This window comes from Oncorhynchus masou, chromosome 31 (assembly GCF_036934945.1).
Source record: "Oncorhynchus masou masou isolate Uvic2021 chromosome 31, UVic_Omas_1.1, whole genome shotgun sequence".
NCBI classification, from domain to species: Eukaryota; Metazoa; Chordata; class Actinopteri; order Salmoniformes; family Salmonidae; genus Oncorhynchus; species Oncorhynchus masou.
Genome location: NC_088242.1, coordinates 90,183,815 through 90,211,814, shown reverse-complemented (window position 1 = coordinate 90,211,814; position 28,000 = coordinate 90,183,815). Strand labels below are relative to the sequence as shown.

The following is a 28,000-nucleotide window of genomic DNA, read 5'->3' as shown; positions in this document are numbered from 1 at the left end:
ACTGTCCCATACACTCCCAACAGGCACAGTTAACACACTGTCCCATACACTCCCAACAGGCCCAGTTAACACACTGTCCCATACACTCCCAACAGGCCCAGTTAACACACTGTCCCATACACTCCCAACAGGCCCAGTTAACACACTGTCCCATACACTCACAACAGGCCCAGTTAACACATTGTCCCATACACTCCCAACAGGCCCAGTTAACACACTGTCCCATACACTCCCAACAGGCCCAGTTAACACACTGTTCCATACACTCACAACAGGCCCAGTTAACACACTGTCCCATACACTCCCAACAGGCCCAGTTAACACACTGTCCCATACACTCACAACAGGCCCAGTTAACACACTGTCCCATACAATCACAACAGGCCAAGTTAACACACTGTCACATACACTCCTAACAGGCCCGTTTACAGACTGTCCCATACACTCCCAACAGGCCCAGTTGTCACGCTGTCCCATACACTCCCAACAGGCCCGTTTATAGACTGTCCCATACACTCCCAACAGGCCCAGTTAACACACTGTCCCATACACTCCCAACAGGCCCGTTTACACACTGTCCCATACACATCCTACAGGCCCGTTTACACACTGTCCCATACACTCCCAACAGGCCCAGTTAACACACTGTCCCATACACTCCCAACAGGCCCAGTTAACACACTGTCCCATACACTCACAACAGGCCCAGTTAACACACTGTCCCATACACTCACAACAGGCCCAGTTAACACACTGTCCCATACACTCCCAACAGGCCCAGTTAACACACTGTCCCATACACTCCCAACAGGCCCAGTTAACACACTGTCCCATACACTCCCTACAGACTGTCCCATAAACTCCCAACGAGCCCGTTTACATACTGTCCCATACACTTCCTACAAGCCTGTTAACACACTGTCCCATACACTCCCAACAGGCCCAGTTAACACACTGTCCCATACACTCCCAACAGGCCCAGTTAACACACTGTCCCATACACTCCCAACAGGCCCAGTTAACACACTGTCCCATACACTCCCAACAGGCCCAGTTAACACACTGTCCCATACACTCCCAACAGGCCCAGTTAACACACTGTCCCATACACTCCCAACAGGCCCAGTTAACACACTGTCCCATACACTCCCAACAGGCCCAGTTAACACACTGTCCCATACACTCCCAACAGGCCCAGTTAACACACTGTCCCATACACTCCCAACAGGCCCAGTTAACACACTGTCCCATACACTCCCAACAGGCCCAGTTAACACACTGTCCCATACACTCCCAACAGGCCCAGTTAACACACTGTCCCATACACTCACAACAGGCCCAGTTAACACATTGTCCCATACACTCCCTACAGACTGTCCCATACACTCCCTACAGACTGTCCCATACACTCCCAACAGGCCCAGTTAACACACTGTCCTTTACACTCCCAACAGGCCCAGTTAACACACTGTCCCATACACTCCCAACAGGCACAGTTAACACACTGTCCCATACACTCCCAACAGGCCCAGTTAACACACTGTCCCATACACTCCCAACAGGCCCAGTTAACACACTGTCCCATACACTCCCAACAGGCCCAGTTAACACACTGTCCCATACACTCACAACAGGCCCAGTTAACACATTGTCCCATACACTCCCAACAGGCCCAGTTAACACACTGTCCCATACACTCCCAACAGGCCCAGTTAACACACTGTTCCATACACTCCCAACAGGCCCAGTTAACACACTGTCCCATACACTCACAACAGGCCCAGTTAACACACTGTCCCATACAATCACAACAGGCCAAGTTAACACACTGTCACATACACTCCTAACAGGCCCGTTTACAGACTGTCCCATACACTCCCAACAGGCCCAGTTGTCACGCTGTCCCATACACTCCCAACAGGCCCGTTTATAGACTGTCCCATACACTCCCAACAGGCCCAGTTAACACACTGTCCCATACACTCCCAACAGGCCCGTTTACACACTGTCCCATACACATCCTACAGGCCCGTTTACACACTGTCCCATACACTCCCAACAGGCCCAGTTAACACACTGTCCCATACACTCCCAACAGGCCCAGTTAACACACTGTCCCATACACTCACAACAGGCCCAGTTAACACACTGTCCCATACACTCACAACAGGCCCAGTTAACACACTGTCCCATACACTCCCAACAGGCCCAGTTAACACACTGTCCCATACACTCCCAACAGGCCCAGTTAACACACTGTCCCATACACTCCCTACAGACTGTCCCATAAACTCCCAACGAGCCCGTTTACATACTGTCCCATACACTTCCTACAAGCCTGTTAACACACTGTCCCATACACTCCCAACAGGCCCAGTTAACACACTGTCCCATACACTCCCAACAGGCCCAGTTAACACACTGTCCCATACACTCCCAACAGGCCCAGTTAACACACTGTCCCATACACTCCCAACAGGCCCAGTTAACACACTGTCCCATACACTCCCAACAGGCCCAGTTAACACACTGTCCCATACACTCCCAACAGGCCCAGTTAACACACTGTCCCATACACTCCCAACAGGCCCAGTTAACACACTGTCCCATACACTCCCAACAGGCCCAGTTAACACACTGTCCCATACACTCCCAACAGGCCCAGTTAACACACTGTCCCATACACTCCCAACAGGCCCAGTTAACACACTGTCCCATACACTCCCAACAGGCCCAGTTAACACACTGTCCCATACACTCACAACAGGCCCAGTTAACACATTGTCCCATACACTCCCAACAGGCCCAGTTAACACACTGTCCCATACACTCCCAACAGGCCCAGTTAACACACTGTCCCATACACTCCCAACAGGCCCAGTTAACACACTGTCCCATACACTCCCAACAGGCCCAGTTAACACACTGTCCCATACACTCCCTACAGACTGTCCCATACACTCCCAACAAGCCCGTTTACATACTGTCCCATACACTTCCTACAAGCCTGTTAACACACTGTCCCATACACTCCCAACAGGCCCAGTTAACACACTGTCCCATACACTCCCAACAGGCCCAGTTAACACACTGTCCCATACACTCCCAACAGGCCCAGTTAACACACTGTCCCATACACTCCCAACAGGCCCAGTTAACACACTGTCCCATACACTCCCAACAGGCCCAGTTAACACACTGTCCCATACACTCCCAACAGGCCCAGTTAACACACTGTCCCATACACTCACAACAGGCCCAGTTAACACATTGTCCCATACACTCCCAACAGGCCCAGTTAACACACTGTCCCATACACTCCCAACAGGCCCAGTTAACATACTGTCCCATACACTCACAACAGGCCCAGTTAACACACTGTCCCATACACTCCTAACAGGCCCGTTTACAGACTGTCCCATACACTCCCAACAGGCCCAGTTGTCACGCTGTCCCATACACTCCCAACAGGCCCGTTTACAGACTGTCCCATACACTCCCAACAGGCCCAGTTAACACACTGTCCCATACACTCCCAACAGGCCCGTTTACACACTGTCCCATACACATCCTACAGGCCCATTTACACACTGTGGTTTCCAGGGAATGTTTGCTCAATGGCAGCTTGGTAGTCGCTACTCAACAACGCTAGTGTTGCGTGGGTGCTACTACACTTGAGAAAGCAGAGGTATATTTTTATTTTCTTGGTGAGCTGCCTCGAAATTTTTCCATAATTAGCTTGTCTGTCTATATGATTTAAATGGTTCAGAAGCAAGGCACCATGTTTCATACAGCCTTTGACACTGCAGCATTAGACAGCCCAAAGTGCAGTGTTTGGAAGCATTAGAGACCATGGCTCCATCCAACATGGCACTCTATTTTCAGATATAGTGCACTACTTTTGACCAGGGCCCTATGGGTAGTGCACAAAGTAGTGTACTATAAAGGCACTAGGGTGCCATTTGGGACAGGACCCATATCTGAGTGGATTTGGTCCAATGAGGCCCATTACCTCAGAGGGAGATCCTAGAACACATGCTCGACCAGTGTTCTACAATAGGCCTGGTCAGGCCCCCCATCTATCAGAGAGCTGGGGAACGTGCCAGGACGATACACCCTGAACACGGAACCGGCTCCATCCATGACTTAGTAAACTGATCTGGCCCACTGGCGAGGTAAAACTGATTAAGCATTTGGATGGGACACAATTATGACACAGCTGTTGCATTATGTTTGGGTTAGAGCCTGTCAACTTCCTCCCCGGTCGACCAGGTTTCCAAGACAGAACCGGGATTAAATGTTAAGGATATTACTACCACATAATATTGCATTCCAGACAAATGTAATTAGAGTGTATTGCATGTAGTGGATTGTCCGTACTTTGATACCTGGTTACACAGTCTGAGAAAGGGTACAGTAGCTGTTCCAGTTTAAGACAGGGTAGCTGTTCCAGTGTGAGACAGGGTAGCTGTTCCAGTCTGAGACAGGGTAGCTGTTCCAGTCTGAGACAGGGTAACTGTTCCAGTGTGAGACAGGGTAACTGTTCCAGTGTGAGACAGGGTAGCTGTTCCAGTCTGAGACCGGGTAGCTTGTTTGTAGGTGACCAAATACTTATTTTCCACCATAATTTGCAAATAAAATCATTAACAATCCTACAATGTGATTTACTGGATTTTTTTTGTCTAATTTTGTCTGTCATAGTTGAAGTGTACCTATGATGAAAATTACAGGCCTCTCTCATCTTTTTAAGTGGGAGAACTTGCACAATTGGTGGCTGACTAAATACTTTTTTGCCCCACTGTAGATGTAGAGGTCTACAGAAAATCTTAGAGAAAGTGTGCACGTGTTTTGCATGTCTCTGAGGTGATGAGTTTGTGTTTGCAAATGGGTGTGTGGTTAAACATGTGCAATACTATGGAGATAGTTCTCTGCCACAATATGTCACAAATACGTCACAGGCCTCTCTCATCTTTTTAAGTGGGAGAATTTGCACAATTGGTGGCTAACTAAATACTTTTTTGCCCCACTTGTATATATATATATAGAGAGAGAGAAAAAAATATATACCAAGGGAAATAAATACAGTATATATATAGAGAGAGAGAGAGAGAGAGAGAGAGAGAGAGAGAGAGAGAGAGAGAGAGAGAGAGAGAGAGAGAGAGAGAGAGAGAGAGAGAGAGAGAGAGGAGTCAGTAGCTACAGTGCCTTGCGAAAGTATTCGGCCCCCTTGAACTTTGTGACCTTTTGCCACATTTCAGGCTTCAAACATAAAGATATAAAACTGTATTTTTTTGTGAAGAATCAACAACAAATGGGACACAATCATGAAGTGGAATGACATTTATTGGATATTTCAAACTTTTTTAACAAATCAAAAACTGAAAAATTGGGCGTGCAAAATTATTCAGCCCCCTTAAGTTAATACTTTGTAGTGCCACCTTTTGCTGCGATTACAGCTGTAAGTCGCTTGGGGTATGTCTCTATCAGTTTTGCACATCGAGAGACTGAATTTTTTTCCCATTCCTCCTTGCAAAACAGCTCGAGCTCAGTGAGGTTGGATGGAGAGCATTTGTGAACAGCAGTTTTCAGTTCTTTCCACAGATTCTCGATTGGATTCAGGTATGGACTTTGACTTGGCCATTCTAACACCTGGATATGTTTATTTTTGAACCATTCCATTGTAGATTTTGCTTTATGTTTTGGATCATTGTCTTGTTGGAAGACGAATCTCCGTCCCAGTCTCAGGTCTTTTGCAGACTCCATCAGGTTTTCTTCCAGAATGGTCCTGTATTTGGCTCCATCCATCTTCCCATCAATTTTAACCATCTTCCCTGTCCCTGCTGAAGAAAAGCAGGCCCAAACCATGATGTTGCCACCACCATGTTTGACAGTGGGGATGGTGTGTTCAAGGTGATGTGCTGTGTTGCTTTTACGCCAAACATAACATTTTGCATTGTTGCCAAAAACTTCAATTTTGGTTTCATCTGACCAGAGCACCTTCTTCCACATGTTTGGTGTGTCTCCCAGGTGGCTTGTGGCAAACTTTAAACAACACTTTTTATGGATATCTTTAAGAAATGGCTTTCTTCTTGCCACTCTTCCATAAAGGCCAGATTTGTGCAATACACGACTGATTGTTGTCCTATGGACAGAGTCTCCCACCTCAGCTGTAGATCTCTTCAGTTCATCCAGAGTGATCATGGGCCTCTTGGCTGCATCTCTGATCAGTCTTCTCCTTGTATGAGCTGAAAGTTTAGAGGGATGGCCAGGTCTTGGTAGATTTGCAGTGGTCTGATACTCCATCCATTTCAATATTATCACTTGCACAGTGCTCCTTGGGATGTTTAAAGCTTGGGAAATCTTTTTGTATCCAAATCCGGCTTTAAACTTCTTCACAACAGTATCTCGGACCTGCCTGGTGTGTTCCTTGTTCTTCATGATTCTCTCTGCGCTTTTAACGGACCTCTGAGACTATCACAGTGCAGGTGCATTTATACGGAGACTTGATTACACACAGGTGGATTGTATTTATCATCATTAGTCATTTAGGTCAACATTGGATCATTCAGAGATCCTCACTGAACTTCTAGAGAGAGTTTGCTGCACTGAAAGTAAAAGGGGCTGAATAATTTTGCACGCCCAATTTTTCAGTTTTTGATTTGTTAAAAAAGTTTGAAATATCCAATAAATGTCGTTCCACTTCATGATTGTGTCCCACTTGTTGTTGATTCTTCACAAGAAAATACAGTTTTATATCTTTATGTTTGAAGCCTGAAATGTGGCAAAAGGTCGCAAAGTTCAAGGGGGGCGAATACTTTCGCAAGGCACTGTAGGTTTACATCCAATTGGTGACAGATTATCATTAGAGGTGTGTTTCCATCAAACTGACTTGCTACAGATTAAAGACTGTGCGTGTTGACATAGTGCACATAAAAAGCACTTTTGCTTTCCCTTGTACCAAATAAAAAGGTAAATGCGTTTCCATCGCATTTTCAACTCTACTGATGGTTTTGTTACAAAAGCTGTTGCGATAAATAACAAACTTGCCCAATCTGGTTTTGTCGCATGCGCTCTAGGTAACAGTCTGCTGATAAAGTAGGCGGGGGGGGGGGGGGGAGAGAGAGAAAGAAAAAGAGAGAGAGAGAGAGAGATTACTGGATTGCATTATTGTTAAGAGATTGACTGGAAAACTATTATGGCCTGAAAAGAACTTGGCCTGGCCTAGTTGACAAGGAAAACAAGCAAGATCTATCTATGTCAATGCCAAAACATCACTCTCAGACCATTTCTGCCAGCAGCATCATCATATATGCATCGCATCATCAGCCTCATCTCTCTCTCTCCCCTATTGCCTCTTGAGTGTACAAGTTGAACTGTACAGAGCTTTCCCTCACCTTCTCCTCTAGTGTAGCGTGTTGGTCTCAGACCTACAGACCTGGCTGCCTGGGTTAAAGGACTGAATCATACGTCTTCATTGCAGGTAGCTGCTACCGGGCCAGAGTCCAGACCTCTGAAAGATTGTGCCGGCTGAGCAGTCCAGACAGGCAATAGTGTCAGAGGCTCGCACTGGTACAAACACATTAATATCAACGTCAGTCGCCACCCACGCCCTGCGTCCAGACAGCTCCGGTTTCAGTACAGCGTTCAGGGGAAAAGTCGGGTCATGTGCAGAACCTCAGTTTTAATTAGCTAATGGCACTGGTCGTTTCATCTCCTGCGTCGGAGCTGATCCATTTACCCGGAGAAAACACAACGCCATCTTGGCAACGGACGCCGCTGTATGTCTCACCGTCTGCTTCTGGGGGATTTGGCCTCTCTTCCAAAAATCTGTCAAATAAATCTAAATATATATATATATATATATGTTTGCCGGTTTCACACCCATGAAAAAAAATATAAATTCCATGATCTATGATTTTTTTCCCAGCAGGATGCTGGCTGGCTGCAGTCAATTTTCCTTCAGCCTGTAGTGGTGTGTGTTTAGAGAGTGGCTTCATTCGCAGGTGAAGTGTGTTTTATCATTATGCCGTGGGTGGCTCAGTGCAGCTCAGACTTCTCAATCATTCTCAAGAAGGAAACCAAAACTTTATTCCATTGTGGAGAGAGGGTAGAATACCAAATGTGTTCTTAAAGTAAAATGGGGTAACAGTATTTTATGGTTTAAAGAAATGACCAGGTATTTACTTGAAAGCACGTGGTAAAATGGTCATTACATTTGCACACATTTCTTTTCAGGCGGAACTGATGGCCGTATCCAATATCTTTCAATATATTGTGAGTAAAATTAACCATATCTTCTATTTTATCCTGGAAATGTATCAAATTAAGGGGCACATGTCCCCTCAGGTTCAGCTGGCATTATGGCTCTTGGCCCGGTTGTATAAAACATCAAGTTAATTTACCCCTTATCTTTAACCTTAAAGTTTCCTTAACTTTAAGTCAGTTGCACAAAACCTTTTAAGGTAAATTTCCTCCTTAAATTAAGTGGGGAAAGTTAAGGGTGCCGATGAGTATGAGTATCACTGAGTATCACTGAGTATCACTGAGTATCACTGAGTATCACTGAGTATCACTCAGTATCACTGAGTATCACTGAGTATCACTCAGTATCACTCAGTATGGATATCAATGTAAACAGCATTTGTGGAGGTGAATGTTGCTGTCCTCTGCCCTGGAAAACATCCAGCAGCTAGCTAGCTACTTAGCTAAACAATGTAAAGTGCATAATCCATGGCTACAAAGCTGCTGGCTAGCTAGTTACTAACTCTGTAAGTTAGCTTGACCGAATAGAAAGTTATATAAAACAAGTTGAGAAAAAATTAACTAAAAGAAACGTGTTTTATTATCTTATGAATCAATTTGTTTCTCCTCTTCAATGTACAAGTTCTATTTTGCAATCTCCCAAAATAAATGCGATCTCTTTGATGAGATGATCAGTCAGTGACACAGGTCACCTCCATAGTAACCAGAGACTTTTTCTGCCATACATTCCTATGAACTACTGTAAAAAAAATCCTCAAATTATGCCCTTACCTAAGGAAATGTTTGAAGGGCTCTATGCAACACCGTTAAACAATTCCCTTAAGTAAGGGAAAATGATTCCTTAAGGTAAACCCTTAATGGAAACACTTATGATGTTTTATGGTCTTAACAGGCACTCAAAAGCCTCCACATGACTGAAAACCAATAATGAAAGAAACACACAGGGTTTAAGATTAAAGAGTATACCACCCCAATGAATTCTACTATCTAAAGCTAACATGACTCAACTTCTCACGTCACTGAACAACGTGAGGGCGCACATGCAAATCCTTTAACAGGTCATCTCAACATTCCCTTGGTACATTATTGGGCAATACCTACAATGGACAGGATTTCAAAACAATTTCATACAATGTATCCATTCAGGTAATCTGAAGAGACTTGGAGAGTGTCTCTCAATTTCTATATTATATAGGGATTCCACAGTTTAGATTAATATTTATCTGAACTTCAGGGTACGGAGTGGAGCGATCTGTCCATGAGACATCAAATCCGCGGGACAATCTCGATATAACCCACTAAATTATCAAAGCCTGTGACTATGTCAGGGCTCCCGGTCACTGGATATATTTTTAATATTTATGCAGACGTGAAAAAATGTCATAAACTAAAACAACACTCTGAATTAGGCATGAAACACAACAGGATATTGCAGAGAGATTATGCAGTTTCTTTTTCACCCTGCCCGCCGACCGTACCACAGCCCTGGGGCCTGCAGTAATTGGAGGGGGGGTACTTAAAAAGTACCTCTAAAAGTTTAGAGAGCTTTACAAGTGCTCTGAACTCGATGGTTACAGATGGAGCTGCAATTTTATGTGGGCCAGCGTTAAACATAGCCAGTTACGGACAGTGACAAGCGAGAGGTCGGAGTACAACTTTGTGTTGTGATAATGACTTTTTCCAGCCAAGACACCACATGAAACAAACGCTGTACAGCTAGAGGTACAGGAGGAGGCTGGAGGAGGTGGAGGAAGCTGGAGGCGCTGGAGGAAGCTGGATGAGTCTGGAGGAGGCTGGTGGGCCTGGAAGAGGCTGGAGGAGGCTGGAGGACCTGGAAGAGGCTGGAGGAAGCTGGAGGCGGTGGAGTTGATGGAAGAGGCTGGAGGACGCTGGAGGCAGAGGGGAGAGTTATGCTTGGATTTGAGCACAGCTCCAAGTTGTGAGCACCCACTGGAATCTGCCGCTGGAAAAACAATAAGGGGATTAGCTGGGTTTTCTTGAGAGTTTGGTCCTAAATGGAACGTCTCATCTGTTTCCTCTGTGTGAATAGTTGGAATTCCTAAATGCCTTTGTCTATTGCCTGATGGTATCTAACACAACAGGCATCATTCAAACGTTCCTGACTACAGTGGGCACAGACGCATAAGAACTAAATAAGGACTTTAGAGGGATTGGTTTGAGACACTACGGCATATACACGCACACATATTGTACGCGTAAAAGCACACACACTACATATGTATAGCCCACATTTGTGACAAATTATGGCAGCAAACTATTTCCATAGTATTGCACATGTATAACCACACACCCATTTGCAAACACAAACTCATCACCTCAGAGACATGCAAAACACGTGCACACTTTCTCTAAGACTTTCTGTAGACCTCTACATCTAAATACATTGCTCATTAGAAGTGTTTATGCAAACCTGAATACATTTCACATTTCTGTTTATGTTTAGTTTGAGAACTGAGTGTTACAATCCAACATGGATGGAATCAATACTGCCTATTGTTGGGTTTAACAGGAAATCACGTACGTATGACAAGGCTGTGTGTTTGTTTGAGGCCTTTCTGAGGTCTGAGTGATTGGGAGGCTGGGTTGTGTAGCGTGGGCTCACACACACACACACACACATACATACACAGCCTCCCATCCCGACAGTCCAGCGGCTCCACTACACTGAGCCGAATTGTTAGCATCTGGTAAGCATCTCCCTAGACACACACACCTACACACACACACACCTACACACACACACACACACACACACACACACACACACACACACACACACACACACACACACACACACACACACACACACACACACACACACACACACACACACATACATTAATACAGTCCCTTCAGAAAGTATTCTTACCCCTTGACTTATTCCACATGTTGTTGTATGACAGCCTGAATACAAAATGGATCAAATTTATTTATTTTCTCAACCATCTACACATAATACTCCATAATAAACAAAGTGAAAACATATTTGAAGAAATGTTTGCAAATTTATTGAAAATGAAACACAGAAAGACCTAATTTACATAAGTATTCACACCCATGAGTCAATGCATGTTAGAATCACGTTTGGCAGCGATTACAGCTGTGAGTCTTCCTGGGTAAGTCTCTAAGATCTTAGCATACCTGAATTATTATTGTAGGCTTGCCATAACAAAGGGCTTTTCAGGTTTTATTCATTTGTATAAAATTCTAAAAACATAATTCCACTTTGACATTATGGGGTATTGTGTGTAGGCCAGTGACACAAAATCTCAATTAAATCCATTTTAAATTCAGGCTGTAACACAACAACATGTGGGAAAGGTCAAGGGCTGTGAATACTTTCTGAAGGCCCTGTACACATGTGTACAGTACAAACACACAAACATACAGACACACATAAACATACAGTCCGCCTGTTTCCCTTCCTGTTCTATGTGTCACCAAACTGACAACAGTGACAGAGTTGGAGACACACCCAGTGTACAGCAGCAAGAGCAGTCCAAATAAAATGTCACACCAAAAAAAAACAAAAAAAAAGAGTGCAGGACTAAAACACAGTGAATTATTCCCAGAACTTCCTAGAATTCCCAGAATGCACTTGAAAAATCACTGTCATGCTATATTACAGTACAGAGCTGAGAGAAGATTCACAACCGGAGCACATTTTCAGCTACAACACGTACACACACACACTAATGCATGATGTCTCTGAGGAACTTACAAGGCTCACTATAAATTCACTACTCTATGAATGAATATAAACATTCCCATTAAATGTAGCTAACAATGTATTGCAGTGGTAAGTGTTAATTGAATAACTGATTTACACTGAACTGAATTTAATTTAACACTTTTTCACACTTTCACAGCCAGTAAATTAAACCAAATAATTTAAAAACAAATATTGCCTGAATTTCATAAAAATAAAGATACAACAGGTATTTTTGTGGTATTAGGCTATGAGCATATTGCACAATAATAATTATGTTTTGGACAATTTTCTTAAAATGAGGATGAACATTTCTGACAAGGGTTGTGAAACTCTGAATTGAGCAAGATGAGAGATTTTAGCAGACATCCCTCAGCCTTTTCTTCCACTAGACTACTACATATTTCCCTGTGTTTGGTCTGGGTAAAACATCCATTCACTTAATACTTTCGGGACATCTAAAAATACCAACCTCCCATTTAAAGGGATTAAGTGTATGCATTGTTTGGTTATGTTAACCAGATGTGTTGGTTTTTCCTCATCTGAATACCTTCTTAAAAAACATTGAGCTCGTGAAAATAAACATGACTTCGCCCCCTACACAGATTGTGGACTAATTGTGTATTTGGACTAAAATGTTCTTAAGGTTGGAGGGCTTTTCCATTTGCTAAGAGATGCCAGGGAGTGACAGTTTGACATTGATTAGTGTGTTGACTTGTGGAGATGGAGAGTTTTACCTGTAAAGAATACAACCACACAGCTATTTATACAGTGACCAGCTATACGGCTCCCATTATAACAACGCTTCTCTAAATCAAATCAAAAATTTTCCAAATCAAATCAAATTATCTTCAATGTAAAATGTGTATTTTAAACATTCTGCTAAAATGTATCCATTTTCAATAAAAAAAAAATTCTTAATTTATAATGAAAAAATAATCTGGAATGAAAAAGAATCGGTCTTGCTCTTGGAAACAGCGCACCCCGCATGTACAAACAACAGTCTCTAAAAGTATTAAAATGGCTTTACAGCAACCTATCTAACATCTATCACTAACCCTAACTGTACTGGCCCAGCAACTGTGTTCTAAACAAACAAATGTGACATTTTAGGTTGGCCACAAACCAATTTCTACGGAGTACCAAATAAGATGTAAGTTAGGGACTACTGTGATATCAATGCCATCCACAAAATACTCCACCTTCATGTTTTACACATGTACACAGCAGCTCTTAAATGTATGTTTAAATCACATCTCTCTTGGCCTGCTCTGTGGAAACTAGAAATGGCCTATGGATGGATACTGTTAAACTGGGTCCTGGTTGCACCAGCTGGGTTCCATTTCATAGAGTAAATATACTGTGGTCACTGAAATGGAACCTATAATGGACCATAAAAATGGCTTTGATTGGCTCTATTCAGAAGAGTGGGCTGTGAACAACATTCACCACTAACACCGGCTTGGTTCTGGGCTCAGCTGGTGGGGAATTACTAGAATGGAATGGGTACACTCAATATGGCCGCCGGCCCAGACATCATACAACTTTGACTTGAATGGTGATTTTAGTGATTATATATCTATGGTGGGGAGAGGGACTCACCATACACTTGTTAGGCTTCTCTCCCGAGTGGACTCTCATGTGGATGAGGAGTTTGTAGCGGGCGTTGAAGGGCTTGTAGCGGCGAATGCAGCTGGCCCAGAAGCAGGTGAAGTCCTCCCCTTTGCGCTGGTCAATGTGCACCTTCTCGATGTGCCTCACCAGCTCCTCCTGCTGCTCGTACGTCGCGCTGCAGTCAATCCAGCGGCACACCTGCTTGTCGCTGAGCGGCCCACCGTCCTCACCCTCAGCAGAGCCCGAGGTCTTGGGTCCTGGAAGGATGCAGGAAGATGCTGATACAGTCTGGTTCTGGTTCTGGAGGTGCAGCAGGCCCCCCGGGCTGGGGCCCCCGTACTGGTGCAGGTGGTAGGGCGGGGGCATGGAGGGCAGTGGTGGGGCTGGGTGGTGGGGGTGAGGGTGGAGGTGGCTGGCCGCAGAGCGGTGGTGGTGATGGTGGTAGTGGTGCTGAAAGAGCTCCTCCTCACTGGGGGAGAAGTCGTCCAGAGGCTCCTGTTTCAGAGCTCCACAGCCGGCCCTCTGACAGCCCCCTCCAGCAGAGACACGTCCCCAAGCAGCCCTCCTGTCATCAGGGTCCCACTCATCAGCAGCCCCAGCCCCTCAGAGCCTGCTCCACCTCCACCCCCAGGTCCCGGCTGCATGGAGCCAGGCTCCTCACACAGGCCCTGGGTCTGCTGCTCCGGCTCCAGAGATGACACAGAGGAGGAGGAGGACGACGAGGAGAGGGACAGCAGGCAGGCGGCAGGTGATGGCAGTTGACAGATCTCTCGCAAGGGGGTTTCCTGGGGGCTGCTGCACTGCTGCGGGGGCAGGGGCTTGCGGGGGGCAGCCCGGAAGGAGAAGCCGCCACTGGGCTGGGGTGAGGAGTTCGTCCGGAGCCCGTTGACGCAGGCCACCACGGACATCTGGGAGGAGCAGATGATGGTGGTGATATCGATTCCGTCAGTGGCAGTGACGACGGCGTTTGCCAAGGCATTAGCGTTGCTGCTGGCAGCGGCGGACTGGGAGGCCAGCGACAGGCAGCGTCTCTTCACGCTGCTATTGGTGAGCAGCCGCGCTGAATGACGAGAGCCACCCTGGGACAAAGACAGCGGGGAGGAGTCATCTTCATTATTAAAAGGGTACACCGCATCCACCGACAGAGCACTGCCTAAGTTAGCGCCGCAGCTTCCACCACTGAGAGGACCCTCCATCTCCTCCCGCCGGACCCCAATGCCTCCCGTGCCACTCTGGAAGCCACCCTGGGTGGGGGTGGGGACCCCCAGTCCCAGGGAAATCGTGTAGCCCATGGAAGCCTCCTGTTTGATGGGGTATGGTAGAGGAAATGCTCTGGTTGCGTTGGAGGTGCCGCAGCCTGGGCCGGGCGAGGCCAGGGATCTCTGGAAGGCAGAGGACCTGTAGAGGGGAAAACACAAGGCAGGGAATCTGAGCAGAGCGAGGCTATTAGGACAACACAGGAGACTATGTGAGCACTATTAGCCACCCGCTGTTGATAGATAAAGGCCATGGCTGTCTAGGTCCTGCCAAGTCATCCTTCCCACAGGCTGCAGCTTTCAGACCCTGTACAACAACAGGGCTGTGAGATTTAGACCTGGCCTAGAGGGATCGCTACCTCTCTTTCTGCTACCTCTCTCTCTCAATTCAATTCAATTCAAGGGCTTATTGGCTTTATTGGCATGGGAGATCTCTCTCTCTCTCTCTCTCTCTCTCTCTCTCTCTCTCTCTCTCTCTCTCTCTCTCTCTCTCTCTCTCTCTCTCTCTCTCAAAAAGATCATCTCCCCCAGATAGAACTGAAAGTCTCAGTCACAGAGCCAGACAGTGAACTTTTCAGACTAGCAATCTAACAACCACATTTCACAGACAGTAAACTTTTCAGACTAGCAACCTAACAACCACATCTCACAGACAGTGAACCTTTCAGACTAGCAACCTAACAACCACATCTCACAGACAGTGAACTTTCACAGAGAAATAGGAATCAGTGGATCGATGCTACACAAACATTAGTTCGTGAATTTTGGTGTCCTTTTCAAAACAGGGCAGCATCCACCAGAAACAGATGATCTGGGAGTGATTTAATGAATAAATGAAAGGGGACCTTGAGCCCTGTGAGCAGTTATGAATGGGCATTTATAGCTAAGAATAGGAGAGCGGCAGATAGAGAGGACAGAGGGAGAGGCCGTGGATGGGGCTTCTGTGTCTGACAGGCTTTGATGACACAAAGGGGTTAAACCTAACCCTACATGTTGGGATAAATACGAGTCACCTGGTTAGTTGGCATAATGGCGGCCTGTGAAGGGTCAGCGTTGACAATACTGTGTATGATGGTGAGAATCTTGCCCCAGGTGAATGGTGAGCCAGGTCGTATTTCTCCATGTGTTGCTGTGATCTCCTACATAATCATTCCTGTCAGTTCATTCATTATGGATTTTGTGCAAAGCTCTTGAGTGATGTGAGAAGGCCCCTCTTTCTCTCTCCTGTCTCCATGAAGGAATCGTCTTTGTCCTCCGTCTCTCTCTCTCTCTTACTCTCTCTCTCTCTCTCTCTCTCTCTCTCTCTCTCTCTATATATATATATCTATTCTTCTTTTTCTCACTATATATATTCTTATTTCTCTCTATATATCTCTTCTTTATCTATCTATATCTCTTCTCTCTCTCTCTCTCTTCTTCTTCTTTCTTTCTCTCTCTCTCTTTCTCTCTGTCTCCCTGTCTCTCTCTGTTTCTCTCTCTGTCTGTCTCTCTCTGTCTCTCTCTGTCTCTCTCTCTCTCTGTCTCTCTCTGTCTCTCTCTCTCTCTCTCTCTCTCTCTCTCTCTCTCGACGCACACTGCCTGGATGGATAGAGTCTGATTTTGCCGTAGTCAATAAAGAGTGAGAGAGAGAGGCCCCCCCCCCCCTTTTCTTTCATGAGTGCTATTTCCTGTTTGGCTGTACTGATGGCATTCCGTGACAATGTGGGAGAATTGAATGTCTGTCCAGAAGATCCCAATGGGCCCTGGTCAAAAGTAGTGCATTACATAGGCAATAGGATGCCATTTGTGACACAATCGGTGTATGTGACATAGAGGAAAGAGAGTTGAAGGGGATGAGCCCATAACTGCAATGAGACTACACAGAGGTCAGAGAGAGTGATAGCAATCTGTCTTTGAGCTGAGAATGTCCGGTAGAGTCAAGAGGCAATCCCCGTCGCTCCTCTATGGCAGAATGTCACATAGTGGATACAATAACACAATCATTTCATTTGACGGATAAATGATGCCGATTATTGTAGTCATCACCCGTGTAGGACTATCATCATCAACTTCATCATTCAGAATGATAATATCCTCTAGCAGGAGTAGGAATAAACGTAGCAGTGCAGGTGTTTTCATAGGATTAGTGGTAATATTTCAGATGTCATGTCAAATAAATAATCTGATCTACAGATGTGCTTAATCTGTTTCAGTCCCCCCGTTCTCTGACTCTGTTCTAGTCTACTAGAGTGTCAGAACCTGAGGTTCAGTGTTGTTCTCACCTGGCGTCGGCATGCTGCTGCTGGCGGTCCTGCAGATGGAGGGTGTGTGTGGGTGTGGGCCGGTCACAGTGGACACTGTCGTAGTGACCCCCTGGACCTGGCTGGCACCCCGGTGGCACGGCCACACTCTTCCCACTCTGTCCACGGCGCATCAGTGTGCCCTCACTGCCCCGCAGATCTGACCCACTCTCCTTCTCTGGGCAGTAGGCACCACTGCAACCACCGTTGACTGGAAAACACAACCGAGATAAGATAACTATGTATTCATATCATACTAATAATATATGCCATTTAGCCAAAGCTTTTATCCAAAGCGACTAAGAGTCATGCATGCATACATTTTCTTATGGGTGGCCCCAGCGGGAATCAAACCCACGATCCTGACTGTTAATCCCAAGAGGAGAAACGTGTTTGCACAAGAAGATACATACACCAATAAATACACAATTATGATGACAATCGCAACACTGTAATCCTCAGAGTCACTAAAATAAACCAGTATTTCTTCATCTCCAAAGGGAGCATTTCTGGAAGTTGGCTCAGTTAGCCTGTTTCGCTAATCTAACGACAGCGCAGACAGATTAATAACTGCCATAAAGTGCAACACATTTCCTCTGAGACGCTTCCATCAGTGACATGTTGAAATTGCATTAGATTACAATGAATCTCTGGAGGTAAAATGGCTGGCTGTGAGTTTGTGGCTCCGTTGATATGTGTAGTGATTGTGTGCTCTTTGGTGAACTTTCAAAGATGATGACAGCCGATGCCAAAACGTTGACTTGTGTAAATCCACAATAACACTTCATAGTGTGGATGTCATACATCCTGAATGGCTCGGTTTGGGATTTTGGGTTCAATTCCACCCATATGTAAAATGTATGGCACACATGACAAAGTCGCTTTGGATAAAAGACTATGGTAATGGAATGTGTTAGTACCGTATGGGAAAGCTAAACACAAGCTAACAATTAGCAAATGATTTGCATTGACGATTGTTCCAAATGCTCGTGCATTTACATCATTATTATTTGATGGGGGGGGGGGGTACGTTTGATTTACACAGACTACAGAAGGATTTTGTATTCATATTCTGAGAGATGTTTTGCTGCATAAACAAGCTATATTTAACAGGAATATTTTTTTTTGGCTTTTAGTTGGTCTAACAAAGTGATTCCATAAAAAATATGAATAGAAATCTGAAATGTGCCACATGAAAGTGAGCGAAGGGGGGTTGTGTATGGGGAAATATTTGCAGAAGGAAAGACGATACCACCGATACTTATTCGTGTGTAGGCGGCCACATGTCCTTGCTCCAACCTCCCTAACTCAATTTCTCAAATTCAATTTGCTCATAATGATGTTATTGACAATGTTATCCCCATGACATATTATTGATAAAGGCAGCCAAACACTTCCTGATATAAGAGAATAAAAGGAAGAAGGGATGGAGAAGAAGGGCAAGGGGGAGGAGGGGGATAGAGACAGAGGAAGAGAAGACAGAAAGACATAAGAATTAAGACAGCAGTAAAGCAATGAGCAAGGAGAGAGATAAAAACAAGATGTGTTTATGAGAGAGAGAGAGAGAGAGAGAGAGAGAGAGAGAGAGAGAGAGAGAGAGAGAGAGAGAGAGAGAGAGAGAGAGAGAGAGGGAGAGAGAGAGGGAGAGAGAGAGAGGGAGGGAAGGGGAGAGGGAGGGAGAGAGAGGGAGAGAGAGAGAGAGAGAGAGAGGGGGGGAGGGAGGGAGAGAGGGGGAGAGAGAGAGAGAGAGAGAGAGAAAGGGAGCGAGGGAGGGAGGAAGGGAGGGAGGGAGGAAAAGCATGAAATATAAAAAAGAAGTGAGCTCCCAATGGTCCATTCGGCTGCACTTATCACCCTCTGAAGAGCCTTGCGGTCCACGGCAGGGGCATTGCATACCAGGCTGTGATGCGTCCCAACAGTATGCTCTCAATGGTGCTCCTGTAAACCACTGTGCGGGCCCTCGGGGAAAGCCCGTGCCTTCTTCACCATGGTTTCCGTGTGGTTGGACCATTTCAAATTCCCTGAGGTGTATATGCCAAGGAATTTGAAGTTATTGACCATCTCCACGGTGGCCCCATTGATGAGGATGGGGCGTGTCCAGCCTGGTTCATCCTGAAGTCCACAATCAGCTCCTTTGTTTTGCTGACATTAAGGGAGAGGTTGTTTACCTGGCACCACACCGTCAGAGTGTCTACATTTTCCCTGTAGGCCGTCTCGTTGTTGTTGGTGATCAGGTCTACTACTGTCGTGTTGTCAGCGAACTTGATGATGGCGTTGGAACTGTATGAGGCCACACAGTCGTGGGTATACAGGGAATACAGGGGGGGACTGAGGACTTACCCTGGTGGGACCCCGTGTTGAAAATCATTGTCAAGGAGGTAATGTTCCCTAACTTCACCACCTGGGGGTCAGCCAGTCAGGAAGTCCAGGACCCAGTTGCATAGGGAGGAGTTCAGACCCAGGGCTGTGAACTTTGTAATGAGCTTATAGGGAACTATGGTATTGAAGGCTGAGCTGTAGTCGATGAACAGCATCCTCACATATGCATTCCTTTTGTCCAGTTGGGTAAGGCCGTGTGCAGTGCAATGGCGATTGCGTCGTTCGTGGATCTGTCAGCAGTAGGCGAACTGGAGAGGGTTGACTGTGTTGGGGAGGGGGAAGGTGATGTGGTCTTTGACTAAACCTCTCAAAGAACTTCATGATGACAGAAGAAAGTGCTACTGGTCGGCAGTCATTTAGTTCAGTTAATTTTCCCCTTTCTTGGGCCCTGTGATGATAGTGGACATGTTGAAGCAGGTGGGTATAGCGGGCTGAGCTAGAGAGACTGAAAGCGTCTGAGAACATAACAACCGGCTGGTCTGCACATGCTCTTGCGAGGGTTAACACGTTTGAATGACTTACATCTGTCCTCAGCGGAGACAGTCAGTATGTAGCCCATGTTGGGGTGGATATTCACAGAAAGAGAAAAGACACAAAGGAAACTTTTGATGATGAAATTGGCCCCCAACTCCCGAATGGTCACTGTATCTGCTGTATGAGGTAGGCACATTCCTCCATGTGATGTGGGAGTGCCATGCAGTTAAATGTTTCTGGGACAAATATAAACAATTTATTTAGAAGTGCATGAATGTAAATATTCAATGCTTTACATCTATTATGTTACTTCACGATGATAGCTCCTTGAATCTCTCAATCAATCAGAGACGATTACTGTTGGGAGGCAGCACTGTCGCAAAAAAAACATGTTAGAACATTATAATTATCGACGGAGAGAATGAATGATGCTAGTCAAGGAACAATTAAGGCCTGGACAAATACACTTGACGCTGTAAATGATCATCTCAGCTAAAGTGCAACACACATAGAAACAAAATACAGTATAGCTATACCTATTTTTTATTGTTTGGAGTGATGGAGACACTTTTTCCTGTTTATTTTCATTTTTACATACTACATTTTATATGACTTTGTATCATTAAATGTTTGATGTTCTCTTAGCAGACCAAAGTTACAACAGAAAAATATATATGGAAAATTATACATGAAAATGTGATATGACCCAAATATATGCAGATAGGAAAAGAGAGACAGGTAATGAATAGAGTGAGAGAGAGAGAGAGAGAGAGAGCGAGAGAGAGAGAGAGAGAGAGAGAGAGAGAGAGAGCGAGAGAGAGAGAATGAGAGAGAGAGAGAGAGAGAGAGAGAGGCTAAGGGAGAGATGGAGAAAGTCAGGTAATGAATAGAGCGAAAGAGAGAGAGAGAGAGAGAGAGAGAGGCTAAGGGAGAGATGGAGAAAGTCAGATAATGAATAGAGAGAGAGAGAGAGAGAGAGGCTAAGGGAGAGATGGAGAAAGTCAGGTAATGAATAGAGAGAGAGAGAGAGAGAGGCTAAGGGAGAGATGGAGAAAGTCAGGTAATGAATAGAGAGAGAGAGAGAGAGAGGCTAAGGGAGAGATGGAGAAAGTCAGGTAATGAATAGAGAGAGAGAGAGAGAGAGGCTAAGGGAGAGATGGAGAAAGTCAGGTAAACACTGCAGTGTCACTGAGGGACTATGGGAGTCATGCTGGTTTCATTCAGAGCCATAAACAGAAGGAAATAACTATTTCAGCTCTGCTCTGTTTTCAAGGAATACAAATGGTTCTGTTTAATAAGTCCTGGATCGTTAGGCTATGTCTTATTTTTTATTTTGGCTGGGCATTTCCACAGTTTCCACATCTTTTCCAACTGTGTTTGTAAAAACTTCAAGGCCTGTTGATCGATGGCCAAGTATGTCTTGCCTCATCTCTGTAATACGAGTAATTCAATCAGGATGGCCAGTCGTGACATGAGTCAGGACAGAATCAACAAGAATTACCATTAATGTATACTATGGCCTTGCCTGTATATAACCTTTCACGTTATACAGTCACACACAGGTGCACACATACAGTACAGGCCTTCAGAAAGTATCAACCCAAAACCCTGGCCCTTTTCCACATTTTGTTGTGCTACAGCTTGAATTTGAAATGGATTAAATGGAGATGTTTTGTTACTGGCCTACACGCAATACCCCATAATGTCTAAGTGGAATTATATTTGTAGAATCTTTTTCAAATTAATATAAAAATTTTAAGCTTCAATGTTTTGAGTCAATAAGTATTCAACCCCTTTGTTATGACAAGTCTAAATAAATTCAGTAGGAAAAATGTGCTTTACATTTCCCTTAAATAGTTGCATGGACTCACTCTGTGTGCAATAATAGTGTTTAACATCATTTTTGATGACTACCTCATCTCTGTTTAGAGCTAGGAGCTAGGAGCTGATCAGGGTATGTCATCGTACTGGTTATGCTAGTCTAGAGCTAGGAGCTAGGAGCTGATCAGGGTATGTCATCGTACTGGTTATGCTAGTTTAGAGCTAGGAGCTAGGAGCTGACCAGGGTATGTCATCATACTGGTTATGCTAGTCTAGAGCTAGGAGCTAGGAGCTGACCAGTGTATGTCATCGTACTGGTTATGCTAGTTTAGAGCTAGGAGCTAGGAGCTGACCAGGGTATGTCATCGTACTGGTTATGTTAGTTTAGAGCTAGGAGCTAGGAGCTGACCAGGGTATGTCATCGTACTGGTTATGCTAGTTTAAAGCTAGGAGCTGACCAGGACATGTCATCGTACTGGTTATGCTAGTTTAGAGCTAGGAGCTGACCAGGGTATGTCATCGTACTGGTTATGCTAGTTTAGAGCTAGGAGCTGATCAGGGTATGTCATCGTACTGGTTATGCTAGTTTAGAGCTAGGAGCTAGGAGCTGATCAGGGTATGTCATCGTACTGGTTATGCTAGTTTAGAGCTAGGAGCTAGGAGCTGACCAGGGTATGTCACCGTACTGGTTATGCTAGTTTAGAGCTAGGAGCTGACCAGGGTATGTCATCGTACTGGTTATGCTAGTTTAGAGCTAGGAACTAGGAGCTGACCAGGGTATGTCATCGTACTGGTTATGCTAGTTTAGAGCTAGGAGCTGACCAGGGTATGTCATCGTACTGGTTATGCTAGTTTAGAGCTAGGAGCTAGGAGCTGACAAGGGTATGTCATCATACTGGTTATGCTAGTTTAGAGCTAGGAGCTGACCAGGGTATGTCGTCGTACTGGTTATGCTAGTTTAGAGCTAGGAGCTGACCAGGGTATGTCATCGTACTGGTTATGCTAGTTTAGAGCTAGGAGCTAGGAGCTGACAAGGGTATGTCATCATACTGGTTATGCTAGTTTAGAGCTAGGAGCTGACCAGGGTATGTCGTCGTACTGGTTATGCTAGTTTAGAGCTAGGAGCTAGGAGCTGATCAGGGTATGTCAGAACAGGCCTAAACTACACCAGGTCACATGTTCTAAAGGACTGAACTACTGAACTACACCATATAACCAGTCTGTCCAGAACAGTCACTCTCTTTACAATAAAACCAATGTCACTTCCTCTGTACTGAAGACCTATAGAAGTCCTATATTCCATAAAACATACAGACTGAACGCTCGGCTGATTTAAAGCTTTGCTACAACAACTGAATCAGTCATGCTCAGGCTCGGGGAAAATGGTCTTCTCAACATATGGTGGCTTGGAATGAAAGCAACAGTAAATTCAGTTAATATTGAATGGTGGTAATTCAGCATTGTTAGTATATCATTGTGTGTGTTAGGGCTGACTTGCTCAGGAGCTGGAAACCAGGGAAAGCACCTGGAACCGGGGTGAAAAGGAAGACAGAGAGCCGGTGACAGAGATAGTGAGAGATGGCGGGATGGAGGGAGAGGGAGAGAGATGTCCAATGATACGCTGACACAGTGATGGGAACATGCAGGGGTCAGGTCAGGTCCTGTGAGAGTGGTCACAGGTGGTGTCTAAGGAACCATTTTGTAGGCCTCTGTAGGCGGGGCAATCTTTTTTAATTCTCTCCAAAGTATGAGTTGAAATGAACTCCATGATGTCAGTTTAGTGGAATAGTTTGTGTAAAAGTGGCAAGGTGTTTCATCGTTTTATTTTAGAACTGAAACGGGGGGAAAACGTTTTTTTGAAGGAATACTTTCAAATGTACTGTTGTTAAATTCATTACAGATACAGGACAGTATCTTATATTTCCGTCTTATCAGTTACTGTAAAGTACCGTTTCCAACGTAAAAACAATCACTTGCAAAACAGATTGCACTTCTAGAGTAATATCTAACCACAGCCCCGGAACAGAAAAGGAGGCGGGTCGTCCACTGCTGTGATAACGATATGCTGCGCACTTGCAGTGCCAAATAGAGGTGACAATCTCAGGGCCTGAGAACAGGGTGAGACTTGTTACAGGCTGCTGCCTCAATCACCAGGGGCAACCATGCTGCTCTATCTAGAGCATGTACTTTTTTATTATTATTATTTTTTTAATTTGACCTTTATTTAACCAGGCAAGTCAGTTAAGAACACATTCTTATTTTCAATGACGGCCTGGGAACAGTGGGTTAACTGCCTGTTCAGGAGCAGAACGACAGATTTGTACCTTGTCAGCTTGGGGGTTTGAACTCACAACCTTCTGGTTAATAGTCCAACGCACTTACCACTAGGCTACCCTAGTGTGCATTTATACGGAGACTTGATTACACACAGGTGGATTGTATTTATCATCATTAGTCATTTAGGTCAACATTGGATCATTCACAGATCCTCACTGAACTTCTGGAGAGAGTTTGCTGCACTGAAAGTAAAGGGGCTGAATCATTTTGCAAGCCCAATTTTTCAGTTTTTGATTTGTTAAAAAAGTTTGAAATATCCAATAAATGTCGTTCCACTTCATGATTGTGTCCCACTTGTTGTTGATTCTTCACAAAAATATACAGTTTTATATCTTTATGTTTGAAGCCTGAAATGTGGCAAAAGGTCGCAAAGTTCAAGGGGGCCGAATACTTTCGCAAGGCACTGTATGTGTTGTTGGCCCATTCTCACAAACAACCACTGATGTCAGCATCCACAACCAGAGACAGATATGAGACGCATCCCAGAAGAAGACAGAGATGAGGCAAAGCCCAGAAGAAGACAGAGATGAGACAAAGCCCAGAAGAAGACAGAGATGAGACAAAGCCCAGAAGAATACAGAGATGAGACAAAGCCCAGAAGGAGACAGAGATGAGACAAAGCCCAGAAGAAGACAGAGATGAGACAAAGCCCAGAAGGAGACAGAGATGAGACAAAGCCCAGAAGGAGACAGAGATGAGACAAAGCCCAGAAGACGACAGAGATGAGACAAAGCCCAGAAGAATACAGAGATGAGACAAAGCCCAGAAGGAGACAGAGATGAGACAAAGCCCAGAAGAAGACAGAGATGAGACAAAGCCCAGAAGAATACAGAGATGAGACAAAGCCCAGAAGGAGACAGAGATGAGACAAAGCCCAGAAGAAGACAGAGATGAGACAAAGCCCAGAAGAAGACAGAGATGAGACAAAGCCCAGAAGAATACAGAGATGAGACAAAGCCCAGAAGGAGACAGAGATGATACAAAGCCCAGAAGAAGACAGAGATGAGACAAAGCCCAGAAGAATACAGAGATGAGACAAAGCCCAGAAGGAGACAGAGATGAGACAAAGCCCAGAAGGAGACAGAGATGAGACAAAGCCCAGAAGAAGACAGAGATGAGACAAAGCCCAGAAGAAGACAGAGATGAGACAAAGCCCAGAAGAATACAGAGATGAGACAAAGCCCAGAAGGAGACAGAGATGAGACAAAGCCCAGAAGACGACAGAGATGAGACAAAGCCCAGAAGAAGACAGAGATGAGACAAAGCCCAGAAGGAGACAGAGATGAGACAAAGCCCAGAAGAATACAGAGATGAGACAAAGCCCAGAAGGAGACAGAGATGAGACAAAGCCCAGAAGAAGACAGAGATGAGACAAAGCCCAGAAGAAGACAGAGATGAGACAACGCCCAGAAGGAGACAGAGATGAGACAAACCCCAGAAGGAGACAGAGATGAGACAAAGCCCAGAAGAAGACAGAGATGAGACAAAGCCCAGAAGGAGACAGAGATGAGACAAAGCCCAGAAGAATACAGAGATGAGACAAAGCCCAGAAGAAGACAGAGATGAGACAAAGCCCAGAAGAAGACAGAGATGAGACAAAGCCCAGAAGAATACAGAGATGAGACAAAGCCCAGAAGGAGACAGAGATGAGACAAAGCCCAGAAGAAGACAGAGATGAGACAAAGCCCAGAAGAAGACAGAGATGAGACAACGCCCAGAAGGAGACAGAGATGAGACAAAGCCCAGAAGAAGACAGAGATGAGACAAAGCCCAGAAGAATACAGAGATGAGACAAAGCCCAGAAGAAGACAGAGATGAGACAAAGCCCAGAAGATGTCCTCTATTGTTATCCCCCCTTCTTCTTTTTCTTCTTCTTCTTCTTACACCCCTCCCAGAAAAAACACTTTTGGAACAGGACCATAGGAAAATACTCTGTTTGATATCATGGGTATGAATCTATTGATCCATACACTCACCGTTATCTGCAAGTGGTATGCTCCTCTTGTTGAGCATCATAGCAGGTTGATTAGAAATGGAGGAGCTCACTAATCCATGCGGGGGGAGATAGAGACATATTCTTCTCATCTAATCTCACTGTTACACATGAATGAACAGATAAATTATAGATGCAGACTAGGATAAATTATAAAGGGATATATGTGGTTACTGGATAACTTTAATTGAGGGACATATGTGATTATTTTTTGGCTTGTGGCAAGGAGATAAAAGTCTTTCCAATAACCCCCCATTGATTCACAGTGTTCTTATGTCATCCATTTGTCATGCTTCCTCCACTTCAAAACCCCCTCAAGAACACAAAGCAAACCCATAAAAAAATAAGATGCATCGAAACCACAAATGGAAAACCCTTACTAACTATTTCCATGGATGAATTCATTCATGTCTGTAACTAGGGTTAAAGAGACAAGACAAATACAACAAATACAATTAACCAAAATACATCTCATTCTCTCTCTTTTGACTCATTGGCGTTTATATGGTTCAGAAGGAGGAACATTTTTCTTTACATATGCATGTATTTCCATATGAGTGATATTGTGTCCGTCCTAGATGGCACCATATTAAATCAGCGTTGTACTTTGGCTTACTCCGTGACTACATGAATGACTAATAAATGATTAATAAACAGAACATTCCACGTCTCCAACCCTAAAGCACATAACCCCACACAAACAGCATTTTCATGTCTATTTTCATGTCTGTGTTGTATTCCATATTGCATTCCACACTAACCAGAATTACCTGAGATTCATCATCACAATGACATATTACATCACATATTGTCATTCTAACCTTACTAATTCCACAAATACTGGATACATTTCATTTATCCAGAACTCTGATTCTCTTTTCTGTCTTTCTCTCTATGGTCTCTCTCTCGCTCTGATTTCTCTCGCTCTGGTCTCTCTCTCTAGTCTCTCTCTCTGGTCTCCCTCTGGTCTCTCTCTCTCGTCTCTCTTGCTGATCTCTCTCTCTCTGGTCTTTCTCTCTCTCTGGTTTCTCTCTGGTCTCTCTTTCTGGGTCTCTCTCTGGTCTGTCTCTCTCTGTCTCTCTCTGGTTTCTCTCTCTGATTTCTCTCTCTGGTCTCTCTCTCTGGTCTCTCTCTCTCTGATCTCGCTCTTTCTCTGGGTTTTCTCTCTGGTCTCTTTCTCTCTGGTCTCTCACTCTGGTCTCTCTCTCTCTGGTCTATCTCTGGTCTCTCTCTCTCTTTGGTCTCTCTGGTCTCTTTCTCTCTGGTCTCTCTTGCTGGTCTCTCTCTCTCCCTGGTCTCTCTCTCTGGTCTCTCTCTCTCTCTCTGGTCTCTCTCTGGTCTCTTTCTCTCTGGTCTCTCTCACTGATCTCTCTTTCTCTCTGGTCTCTCTCTCTCTGGTCTCTCTCTGGTCTCACTTTTTCTGGTCTCTCTCTCTCTCTCTCTCTCTCTCTCTCTCTCTCTCTCTCTCTCTCTCTCTCTGTCTCTGTCTCGCTCTTGCAGTAACCAGGTTTCCATCCAACCATTTCATGTGGATGAATTATAATAACATCATATAGAATTAAACGTTTATAGGCGGATGAAATAAGTTATGATGAACTTCACATTGTTTAAGTGAACGGTGATCAAACACATTTCCAATAGGCTAAATATCGAGGGTAGCCTATTATTTGAAAGCTGCTGAGATGATGATCGGTGATTGGCTGCCAATTATCAAATAAAATGGTCTTATCCATATCTCATCATATTACACCCTGCCCACTTTATCAGCAGACTGTTACCTAGAGCGCATGCGACAAAACCAGATTGGGCAAGTTTGTTATTTATCGCAACAGCTTTTGTAACAAAACCATCAGTA

At 44.8% G+C, this 28,000-nt stretch overlaps 1 protein-coding gene across 1 annotated transcript in view; it reads right to left on the bottom strand.

Moving 5' to 3' along the window:
- The window catches only part of LOC135524735 (zinc finger protein GLIS1-like), a 113,779-nt gene extending 96,415 nt beyond the window's left edge, over nt 1-17,364 (bottom strand). The window contains 3 exon segments of the mRNA XM_064952519.1: nt 13,595-14,143; nt 14,146-15,004; nt 17,124-17,364. Coding sequence (XP_064808591.1) covers nt 13,595-14,143; nt 14,146-15,004; nt 17,124-17,275 — 1,560 coding nt within the window. The 5' untranslated portion in view covers nt 17,276-17,364.
- Nucleotides 17,365-28,000: the final 10,636 nt, after the last annotated feature.